Source organism: Balearica regulorum, chromosome 27, assembly GCF_011004875.1.
Source record: "Balearica regulorum gibbericeps isolate bBalReg1 chromosome 27, bBalReg1.pri, whole genome shotgun sequence".
In the NCBI taxonomy this organism is placed as follows: Eukaryota; Metazoa; Chordata; class Aves; order Gruiformes; family Gruidae; genus Balearica; species Balearica regulorum.
In genome coordinates this window covers 2120062-2131476 of record NC_046210.1, presented here as the reverse complement: position 1 = coordinate 2131476, position 11415 = coordinate 2120062, and the positions used below count along the sequence as shown (strand labels likewise).

General features: G+C 67.3%; 1 protein-coding gene across 3 annotated transcripts; it reads right to left on the bottom strand.

Annotated features, from left to right (window-relative positions):
• Window positions 1–426: 426 nt before the first annotated feature.
• On the bottom strand, window positions 427–10316 carry LOC142598284 (G protein-coupled receptor kinase 5-like). Of its 3 annotated transcripts, none has more exons than XM_075736464.1 (16): window positions 10128–10316; window positions 5173–5268; window positions 4901–5052; window positions 4091–4171; window positions 3786–3886; window positions 3618–3710; window positions 3457–3520; window positions 3235–3375; window positions 2965–3155; window positions 2853–2890; window positions 2589–2678; window positions 2288–2496; window positions 2070–2207; window positions 1853–1990; window positions 1625–1756; window positions 427–1530 (listed from the first exon to the last, which is right to left on the bottom strand). In XM_075736464.1, exons 1-16 carry the CDS (start codon window positions 10177–10179, stop codon window positions 1417–1419), a joined length of 1830 nt encoding a protein of 609 aa, XP_075592579.1. In that variant the 5' UTR covers window positions 10180–10316; the 3' UTR covers window positions 427–1416. The 3 variants fall into 3 exon arrangements, with proteins under 3 accessions (XP_075592579.1, XP_075592581.1, XP_075592582.1); XM_075736466.1 differs by having other exon boundaries at window positions 4091–4168; window positions 4940–5052; window positions 10128–10315; XM_075736467.1 differs by having other exon boundaries at window positions 4091–4168; window positions 4940–5047; window positions 10128–10287.
• Window positions 10317–11415: the final 1099 nt, after the last annotated feature.

The following is an 11415-nucleotide window of genomic DNA, read 5'->3' as shown; positions in this document are numbered from 1 at the left end:
TGTGGCTCCCAGCACCCACCTCGAGCACCGGGAAGGTGGCTCTCCGTCGGGGCAGGAGGGACCATGGCTGGTCTGGCCGGCTGAGCACACGCGTGCTCTGGTACCGCTCACTCGCGTGGGGCAGGATGAGGCCGCAGCTCGGACCCAGTCGGACCCTCGGCTGGCGATGCTGAGCCGGGCCCTGCTGAGCTGGGGGTAGGAGGGGGGCACGGCCGCATCCAGCACGCCAGCAAGGGGATACCCGGGCAGATGGCACAGCCCTGCCCCAGGATGGGCACCCAGCACCCTCCCACCCGTGTCCCGTGGGGGCAGGAGCAGGGAGAGAAAACACCGGGGGAGGTAAAACAGCCAAGAAAGCCCCCACAGCCCCCCCGACCCCCATGAAATGCCCACCACGTCCCCGTGCAAAGTCACCACGCAGCTCTGTTTGTGGCTTTTAGCTTAAAAATGTACATCCAGGCGCTCAACGTACAAATATTTACAACTGTTTACAAATGTACAAAACGGGATTGAATGTAAACCAAAGGCGCTGGAGGCAGAGATTCACCGGGGTCCGAAGGCGGGGGGGCCCTGGGCACCCACAGCATGGCCCCACCCCAGCCTGCGTGTGCTCCCCTTGCACGCCCATGCACGGTGCCTGCCCTTTGCGCGCCCACGTGCGCTGTCCCTTGCACGCCCACGCGCGCTGCCTGCCCCTCGCACCCCCAGCCCCACAGGCGCTGTGCCCTTGTGCACCCCACCGGGGCAAGGCTGGGGCACCCCGAGGCTCCCTGAGCGGTCCCGTGAGGACGGAGGGAGCCCTTCCCCCCCATCCCAGCCAGAATTTTTGGAGAAAATTCACTTTTCTGAGCCCATTTCACATTGTGGTGGCCAGAGTGGGGAGGCTGTGTCCCCTCCGGGGAGGGGGCTCTGTTGGGGACACCCCATCCCTCCCACTGTGGGGACCCCGCAGCACTGCCGGAGGGACCCGGGGAGCCAGGGGCACCCCCCGCTCCAAGGCTGCCTTTGTTTCTATTTGGAAAGCACAGATAAACCCGCAGCCTCCCCCCGCACCCGCAGAGGTCACGCACTGAGCTGGCGATAAGATAACGAGCTCAAACGCAGCAAAAATAGGTCCCTGCCCTGGCCCCTTCCCCTGGCAGTGGCTCGGGGGGGCAGGTGGGGGTGTCCTGCAGCAGGACCCCCCAAAAACAGGCTGGACACGCCCTGGGGCTGGGGGAAAGGGGCCGGGGAGCTGCCGGGGTTGGGGTCGGGCAGCCCCTGCTCCTGCCCCGTGCCCCTCCATCACTCCTGCCCGCCCAGGTCAGCATCCCGCTGCGCCTCTGGAGCATCCCCGGCCCGAGACAACCCTGAGAGGGCACAGGGTTCCTGGGGGCTGCCCGGCCCCCATGGCTCCCCCGGGGACGGCGAGAGGGGTCAGGACGGTGCCGGAGCCGTGGTTCGGCCGGCGGAGTTGGCTGCGGGAGGTTGTGAGTTCACGGCGGCCAGGTGGGGGGGGTGGATGGTGGCACCGATGCTGTAGTCAGCGGGCTGCAAAGGACAGACGGATGGCAAACAGTGAGCCAGGGGTTTCTCGGGGAGACCCCAGGGCATCCCTCACCCCCCCAAAATCCCCGTCTCTTACGTGGCGTCGAAAGAGCCTCTGCAGAAGGCTCCGCTTGGGGGGCTCGGGCAGCTGCTGCCAGTCCAGGTCGGGGGAGCGGCTCCCGCTGGGTCCAAACACGTTGAGGTCCTTGAAGCACTCGGTCTCAATCATCTGGGGGGGGTCGGGTCACCGAGGAGACAGGCACAAGCAGCCCCGGCAGTGCTGCAGCAGGGCAGGACCCCCCCGGTGACCCGCGCCCCCCCGTACCTCGTTCTGCCAGGGGATGGAGACGCTGCCGGTGGCGAACTTGGCGTAGAAATCGTTGTCAGTTTGGTCCAGGTTGACGCCCTTCACTGTTGAGAACTGCTCGATGTCCAGCACATCCTTACAATAAACCGCCCGGGGCTGCGGGAGCCAGAGAGCCTCAGTGGGGGGACTGGGGCTGCCCCCCGTAGCGGGTGCCCACCCCTGCCCTGTCCCTTACGTCCGGCACGAAGGAGGGTGTCATGATTCCGGCCTCCAGGCGCTTGAAGTTGATGGTCTTGAAGAAGGGATGGCGCTTCACCTCGTCCGCCCCATCGGCCCTGCAGCCCAGGCGCTGTTTGGGGTCCTTGGCCAGGAGCTGGGGAGGGGGACCAGAGGTCACGGCAGGGGGATGGAGCCGGCCCTGGCCCCATGGGGACCAGCCACCCCCCAGCTCACCATCTTGCAGATGGCCTGAGCATCCTTGCTGAACTTGTCCGAGTAGGGTTCCTGGTCCTCCTGCACCCGCTTCTCCACCTCCTCCCGCTTCACCCGCTCCTTGCGGGCACGGAAGGGTGACTGCCCCTCGATCATCTCGTATACCAGGCAGCCCAGGCCCCACCAGTCAGGGCTGAAGGTGTAGCGCTCGTTGTTGATCACCTCCGGGGCTGCGAGGCACAGCCCTGAACCCGTCAGCGGCCGGGCATGCCGCGGCACAGGGACCCCCGGGCCACCCAGCCAGTGCAGCCCCCACACTCACCCATGTAGCCGACGGTGCCCACGCGGCCACGGATGGTCTCGCCCTCGGGGATCTTGATAGCCAGCCCCAGGTCGGAGATCCTGATGTGGCCTGGGGCAGGGAGGGGGTTGAGGGCATCATCCCAGGGAAGGTGCCCAGCACGGAGAGCAGTGTCCCAGGGAAGGGCCACCCCAATCCCTGCACGTCATCCCCAAAACACAGGCAGAGACCCATCCCCAAAGCCAAGAGCGTGGGCAGAGCCAGACCCAGTAGCTCCCTCCTCACCATCATCATCCAGCAGGATGTTCTCCGGCTTCAGGTCCCTGCAGGGACAGACGGATGGCTCAGCACAGAGCGGTCCCATCCAGCCGCCCCGCCGGCCCCGTGCCCCGCTCACCGGTAGACGATGCCCTCCTGGTGCAGATGCTGGAGCCCGCAGCAGATCTCTGCCGCATAGAAGACCACGCGCTCGTCCTCGAAGCCGGGATTGCCCATGTTGTAGATGTGGAACTTGAGGTCGCCGCCGTTCATGATGGTCAGCACCAGGCAGAGCGCGTCCTTCGTCTCGTAGGCGTACGCCAGGCTCACCTGCGTGCCCGCCCTGGCCGTCAGCGCCGGCCCCGGCCCCCCTCCCACTCCCCAACCCCCAGGAGAGCGCGACACCCACCACAAAGCGGCTGTTGACCTTCTCCAGGATCTGCTTCTCGTTCAGGGCCATCGCCTCCCCTTTCCGCTTCTTGATCCGCTTCTTCTCCAGCTTCTTGCAGGCATACATCTTCCCCGTGGCCCGCACCTGGCAGGCGCACACCTGGGGGGAGCGGGGGGGATGGCGATGGAGTGAGCCCCCACCAGCCCACCATCGCCCCCCCTCCTCTCCCCATGGCTGTACCTCTCCAAAACCGCCCTTGCCCAGGATCCGGTACTGCCGAAATGTGTCCTTGGTGATCGACTGCCTGTGTGTGACACACAGCCCCGGGCACGTCAGACCCGTCACCCCCCCGGACCCCCCCTCCCCAAGACCCCTTGGACCCCTCCAGACCCCCCGCTCACCTCTCCAGGTACTTCCACTGCAGGAACCGGTCGAAATACATGCTGTCCCGATAGTCAGCAAAGGGGTCTCCGCTCAGGTACTCATGCAGGGGGCTGCGGGGGGGAGAGGGGACGGTCAGCGTTGCCCGCAGCCCCCCCAGGACCCCTGTCCCCGGGCCGGGCACTCACCGCAGGCAGCAGCCGAAGAGGTCCTTGCAGGGGCTTTTCTCCAGGTCCTGCAGGCACTGGCTGGCGTGGGGCTGGCCAACCTCGGGCAGGAAATCTGGGGACTGCCGAGAGGAGCAGATGGATGCACACCCACACCCCTGGTGCATCGCTCCTGCATCCCACCCGTGGGTGCCCGGAGAGAAGGGACGTGGCTCTGTGGGCAGTAAGGGACTCCCCGTGCCCCCCGCCGCTGCCCCGCTCCCATCCCATCCTCACCCCGTCCTGCTCCGGTTGCATGAGGGAAGAAAAGCCCCCCCAGGACTCACCTCCTGCTTGAGGAACCGGCGGATGATCTCCTCCCCCATCTCCTTCCGCTTCTCATCCGGGGAGAGCTCATAGTCCGCCTGGGATGCCCGGGGAGAGGAGGGTGCTGCAGACGGCGGCACCGGGCACAACTCTGCCCTGTGCCCCCACCGAGCCCCCAGCCTCCCCAAACCAGGCACGTCTGCCCCGGCCACGGGGCGAGGGACCCGTCTGCACCCGTGCCACGGGCAGCTGCCTGCACCGGGGACTCACGGTGGTGCCGGCAGCCCGAGGGGGTCTCCCACAGGTAGGGGAGGGGGGCAGTGATTCAAAAGGGGGGAAAAAAACCGTCCTGCGAGAGCTCTACGAGCCAGCACAAGCAGCAGCCGCTGTACAGGCACGTGTCTCCTATTAGCAGCCCCCACGGCTGTGGGGTCTCTGCACGCCCGAGAGGCTCCGGCTGCTCCCCCCGAGGCCCCCGACCCCCCGGGCAGCCCCGGAAAGCCGACCCCGCTGCTGACACAAACCGTGCGGTAACGGCAAACACGGATCATTTGATGAGGCTCGTTGTTTCCCATGTGCCGGGGTAAACCCGGCGGCAGGCGTGGATGGATTCCGCAGCGGCGTTTGGAGCTTGCTGGGACAGAGAGCTCCCTTCCTCCGGCACAACCCGCAGTGCACTGGGATGGGGTGGTCTCTGCCTCCCCCACAGCCCCCCCGGTACCGCTCCGCAGCCCCTACCCTGGGGCTCCCGCTGCAAACCTGCCGCGGGACTCGGCAAAACCCCGACCGGCCCCATCCCGGGAAAATGCCTCTGCACGTCACCGTCCCTGAGCAGAGCCGGCGCGGTGGCATCCCGCGGGGTCCCTCACCACGGCGTCCAGGAAGCGGATGCAGCGCAGGAGCTCTGGCCGCGTCTCGCAGAACTGCCGGAAGAGCAGCCGGCCGATGGGCTGCTTCTGGCACAGGCTGCCGTAGTCCTGCTCTGCAAGGGAAGGCGGGACGTGCCACGCACTGTGCCAAGCACACGCCGTGTCCACAACCCGGCGCCGTGCCGGGACCCGTGAGCCGGTTCTGCCGGTTCCCAGCGCCCTCCCCGGCTCACCCAGGCCCTTCCGCAGCTCGTTGCACTGGCTGATGTGTGGGAACCGGAGGATCTCCCGCCACTTCTTGCTCCTGCCTTTCCGCTTGCCGCCACCTCCTGCAGCCGAGGGGGAGAGAGAGAAGAGGTCATGTCGGCAGGACGGGCACCGCGGCAGGACAGGCACCGCGGCCCCGGTCCGGCTGGCGACGGAGGAACGGGATGGCAGAGCCCCTGCCCAGTCCTGCAGAGCCACCCGGTTTGGGGTATCCCCCCACCCCCAAACCCTAACACCCACACACGTACCCGCACACCGACAGCACCGGGGCTTTGGCCAACTCTAAAGCCATGTGGGAAAACGCCCTCAGTCCTGGAGAGGGGCTCTGACCCCCGATGGGACCCCTGCCCCAAACACCCGTGGGGATCCCCTGCTCCAGGGCAGGAACGGGATCCCCCTTGGCAGCACCCGGCGCTGGGGGAGGCCGAGCCCGGCGGGCGCAGGCTTCCTCCCCGAACAATGCCGTGGCCCCGCGTCGCTCCCTCCCATAAACATCTGGTTTCCTTATCTCCCCACCGAGCCGTTCGTCCTGCAGCAGCCCGGCCTCTGCCTCCTCGGGGCCGGGGACTCTCCGAGGATGAGGAGGGGGCAGAGGGGATGGTCCCACAGCAGCAGCCGCTCGCGGGCAGATGCTTGGCGTGTGAAGTCATCCCTGCAGGGACCTGACATCAGCGCAGCTCTGAGCTGGTGGCCGGCCAGCACCACCCGCTGCCGGCCCCAGTGACACCGAGGCGAGCCCGCGGGACGCTGCGGTGCTGGGCTCCGGCACAGCCGGCGTTTGGACCGGGCAGAGCTTCCTGCCGTCATCGACTCGCTTCCTCCGGCAGGAATAGCCCCGCGCCAGCCAGCGGAGCAGCTCGGCGGCGGGAGGGCGTGGGTCCCCGGGCACCCTGCTCACCCTGACACCGGCGGCACGGGGTCCCGAGCACTCGGCGCCCGAGGAAGAGGAGCAGCCGCTCCCCTTGCCCCACGGTGCCCAGGCTGGACTCCCCCAGGCAGCTGGCACGGGGGTGATGCCCAGGCAAGGACCCAGGCCCACCCCAGGATCCACCCGACATGGGTGGCCCAGGCAGCCCCCACCTCGCAGGGATGCTCAGAGGCTGCGGTTTCGTGGCCCGGCTCAGCGGCACGCTACCCACGCCATTCCCTCCCTGCCTCTTCCACAGGCTCTGCAGGGATCAGCCCCTGGCACCCCGCACCGCCCGATGCTTTACGGCGCTCCTTCCAAATTTCAACCTGTTTGCTGCAACAATAAACATAAATTAACACTTGTCACCTGCGCCCCAGTGCATCTCCCCTGGCTGAGCCCCGGGGACGTGCTCTCGGCCAGGCTCTGCCGGAGCTCGCTGCGGGCTGGGTGGCAAGGAGGGGAGCTGAGCACACGGGGAGGCTCAAGCCAGAAGCGTTTTGCCTCCACACAGGCTTCTGCTGCAGCATCCTCCTTCCCTGGTCCACACGGCACAGCCAAGGGCGAGCAGGGACCAGCACCGCGTCCCCAGGGCATGTCCGGAGCCCAGTGCATCCCCGGGTGAGGCTACACCAAAACCCACCCGTGGCAGGGCCACCCCAGCTCCCGCCTGGGCCCCTGGGTGAAGGGGGAGCGGTGCTCGGAGTGGGACCCGCTCCTCCACTCGCAGGGTGCTCAGCCTGAGCAAAACCCGTCCCATTCCCTCCCCAGCACACCCACCACCACCTCTCCCACCAGGAGAACGCAGCGAGGGAATCGCAGACGTGGGTCCCACCAGGAGACAGAGCTAGAGCCTGTGTGAGACCTAAAGACCTCAAAGTAAAGGGGGGAAAAAGAAATTGTATCATATACAATCCTTGCATTGAGCCGACACAAAATCCCCAGGGCAGGGGGAGCCCCGGCAACTCCTCAGTCTGCTCCTGCCGCACACGGCTGCTCCCGGGGGGTTTCAGCTCCCCCTTCTCATCCCAGAGCATCAGGCTGCACCCTACAGCCCTGGACCTGTGAAGTGGGACCCCCCTCCCCCGTGCCACAGTAGCCCAGGTGGCTTTCCATGCCAGCCCGGACAACAAGACATGGCTGCCATCTCCGCTGCAGGCAGCGTGCGCATCCGTGCAGGCAGCGCATGTGTCCATGCAGGCAGAGCACCTGCGGGACGGGCAGGTGCAGGCACCGAGCCCCAAGCCCAGCGGGGCAGGACCACCCCAGCCCACGTCCCCCCCACCACCCACAGCCCCCCTGCAGAAGCGGCCCTGCCCTCGCCTTGGCCGTGGCTTCCCAGGGTGGAGCCGGATCCCAGCGGAGCCGTACGAAGGGCCGGCAGCCGTTCCCGGCCCGGCGTGGGGCTGCAGCGAGGGCAGGGGACCCCCCCCCCCAGCATGGATCCCTCGGTGCTGGGAGCGGAGCACCGGCAGGGACGTGCTGGAGGCATCTGGCCCTTCTCCCGCGGCATCCGCTGCAGGGTCAGGGCAGCCGGCAAAGAGGACAGGCAGGGAGCGGTCGGCAACTGTGCCGGGGGATCCCACCGCTGCCTTCTCCCTGCCCGTACATGCGAGAGCCAGTTGCCTGCCAGGCAGCGGGACGCAGCAGGAAAGATAAAATGAGAAATCGGCGCTCGCCTCAGCGCTGCTTCCCCCAAGTGAACCGCACCGGGAAGCCCTGTGAGGATGCTGCCGCTGCCGAGCCGACCGCGGCAACCAGAAAAGCTGCTGAAAGCAAAACAAGCCCGTTCCTCAGCAGAAAGGAGCCCACGTACCAAACGGCACGGCACACGTGGGGAGGTGTGTTACACCAACAGAGCTGCCGGCAGCAAAAGCCCCGCGGCTAGGCGGGAGCGTGTGTCCCCCCCAGATGCCCCGTCACCAGCCGGTGTGCAGCGAGACGGCACCGATCCCCCGTGAGGTGCGGACCCAGCTGCCCCCGCCCCAGTGAGCCATAAAAAACCTTACTCACCTCCGCCTGTTATCTCCTCCTCCGCGCCCGCACGCTCCTGGGATTTTATCCCGGGCACTTCCGCGGGACAAGCCCTTCTGGCTCCCTGAGCTTTAGGAGCCCTCGGGGACACCAGCTCTCCCTCAAAAGCTCCGGTGGCCCCAGCAGAGAGCTGGGCACCAAGCCCAGGGAGTCCGGCCGGCCAGAGAGCCCTGCAGCCCTCCTCGGGCCAGGCGGGGGGGAGCAGCCCCCCCAGCCCCCCACCTTTTGGACATGCAGCAGGAAGGGCCACGAGGCCAAAGCGAGGGGTCCCACAGCAAGGCAATGCCCTTTCCAGGGGCGCAGCGGGTGGCAGCAGCTCGGGGAGCCCCTCAAACAACGGAGACCCCGAACCTGCAGCCCAGCCTGGTGCTGGCACCCACCCACGCCAGGTCCGAACGCCGGGTCTCGCAATGCCTGTGCTATGGGACCGCTGCTGCCAGCACCCCCAAAAGCGACGGGGGCACGGGGCTGCTTGCCCAGGCCAAGTCCCCCCAGCACGCCCCGGCCACCGAGGAATTTGGCCGAACGCAATTACAGGTGGCAGCGATGGCTGCTCCGGGGTGGACCTGTGCAAGCCCCCCACACCTCCCAGCATAAGGCTGGCCTGTGACCCCCAAACATGGGGACCCCCCCAGCTACGGCCAGCAGGGTCTCAGCTTTCCGCTGAGGTGGCTCCAGTCCTCCCCACGCCACCGAGGAGGGAAGCAGCCGCTCGGCCAGGACCCAGCCCTCGTCCCGCTCCGCTTCCCGGCTTCCGGCGCCTCTCGCAGCCGTCGCACACCGACATTAACCCGTTTAGCGCCCGTGACGGCAGAGCCCCCCCTCATTCCCGAGGCCAAAACCGCCTTCTCCAGCTCTGGCTCGAAAGAGCCTTCGGCTCACGCGGGCAGGCGGCGTGGATCCCACGGGACAGGGGCAGGGTCCAGCCCCGGGAGCAGGGAGCACCGGTGCGATCGGTTTGGCTGCCCCAAGCTCCGGACACCAAACCTCTCCCTCCCCAGCGAAGGCACCGGCACCTCTCCGGCCCCTGCACGTGAGCCGACCCCACAGCGTCTCCAGCGCTGCTGGAAGCGACCGCGATGGGGGTAAGGAAACCTTTAGAAAACAGGAGTTTCCAGAAAAACATGGGATCACCCCCGAGCCGCCCTGTCTCCCGCCTCGCCCGCGGGGCTGCGCCAGCACCGGTGGCTCTCGGGGTCGTTTGCTTTTCGGTCACAAAGGTTTACCGACGAAGACGCCGGTTTTCCAAAGGAAACGAAAAGCAAACAAAGGCGCCTGCGCTCCCCCGGGAGCCCGTGCCAAGCCCCGGTGCTGGAAGGGTGCGGACACACACAGCTTTTTGCCCCCCCCCTCCCCAAGGCTTCACCCCAGCTGCCGGTGGGGCTCAAACCGGGGCGGTGGCACCAGCACCACCGCGGCTCCACCGCTGCACCGGCAAGGCCGTGTTTTTCCTGGCAGCGCCCATTTCGCTCAGGCCTGCACCGAGCCGTCCTGGCACCAGCGAAGTTTTGCTTGTGCGAGCCCTGTCCACGCCAGACGCTCCTGCTGGCACGGACGGACGGACAAACGGACAGAGCGGCTCTCGACCGACCTGAGCCCGGGGTATCTCGGCACATGCACCGTTTGGGGAAATGGCACCTAAATCACTTTTTAAATTCTCTGCCCCACGTCCCTGGGTCTGCAGGGTGGGTGGGACAGACGGACGGACGTGTCCCAGGGCGCCAGGTACGACGGTGGGGCAGCCGTCCCCTCCCGGGGGCTCGGTGATGCCAACCGGGATGAGCCCACCCGGCCACCCACCACCCCGGATGGAGGGGTCCCGGGGTGCCCACGGAGGGGTGCGTGGGGTGACCGGGGCCGAGGACGGCCGTGGGGAGGGGGATACAAGGAGGGTGCGTGGGGAGGGGAGCCGGGATGCAGCGTGGGAACGGGGAGCGGGATGGGAGCGGGATGCAGCCCGGGACCGGGGACACGCGGTACCTTCGCGGGCCTTCAGCAGGACGGTGTTGGCCACGATGTTCTCCAGCTCCATGGCGCGGCGTGGGAGGGGAAGGGGGGCAGCGGGCGGCGGAGCAGCCCCGCCGCCCGCACACCATGCCCGGCGCGGTGCTGCCCCGGCCCCGGCGGCGCGGGGCGGTCCGGGAACCTCCCGCCGCAACCGGCCGCCTCCGGGGGTGCGTCACCGCCGTGACGTCACGGGCCGCCCCCTGGCGTCACGGGCTTATGTAAGGGGCAGCGCCGCGCCCCGCCGCACGGGAGCGCCCACCCCACTTTGGGGCTTCTCCCCCTCCCCGGGTCGGGCGGCACCAGCTCCTTGCACCCCCATGGAGGGGGGAGGGAGGGTACCGCCCCCGGACCCCCAGCAGCAGGTTGCAGCACAGCAGCCTTCCTCCTCCTCCTCCTCCTCCTCCCAGCACCCCACAAGCCCCCCAGAAACGAGACCCCAGACCGACAGGGAGGGGAGCCCCGTCCCACCCACACCACAGGGCTGAGCCCGGGGATGGGACCCCCCCACCCCACCCCACCGGGCAGCCGCTGCCAGGGCTGCCTTCACCTTCAGCCACCGCGGGCATCACCACCCCAATCCCCCTCACCCCAAAACACCCCGCTGCCCCCCCAAAGCCAACAGAGGGGCAGCAGAACAGCAAATCCAAAAAGCCGTTTCCTCCCAGCAGAGATTTTCCAGCTGCAGGAGCCACCACCATCTCCTTTTTTTTTTTTTTTTTTTTTGTTAAAGCAAGAAATTGCATTTCCTTGTTTACGCCTTTTCTACCACCAAACTCACACTATCCCACTCCAGCCTACACAAGTAAACACAACTGGGAAGACGCGTTTTCTCCCCAGAACGGAGCAGCCCACACCGCAGGGGGCAGGGAAACCCATTTCTGGGCTGCCCAGCCGGCGAGGGGGGGGCCAGCCCCGGCTATGGTGGCTGTTTGCTTTCCAGGAAGGCTGCGGTCAGACCCGTTTGTACTCGGTGCGTACACCGGCGAGCAGAGCAGGGCTCGTCCTGCAAAGAAACGAGCCACTTTGGAAGAGAAAACCCACTCACGGGGACCCCCCTCCTCATCCTCCCCCCCTCCAGCACAGGCACTTCCCCAAGAGCGTTTCACTGCCCGGGGAAATTCCACAGGGAGAACCCACTCCGCTCGCCGCTGAGGTTTGCTCTTTCCTGCCTGCACGCAGGAGGCTCCCAGAGCCTGGCAGCTGCCCAAAGCCAACCCAAGACCGACCGCTGCCACCGCCGCAGCGCAGGAAGGCTCCTGCC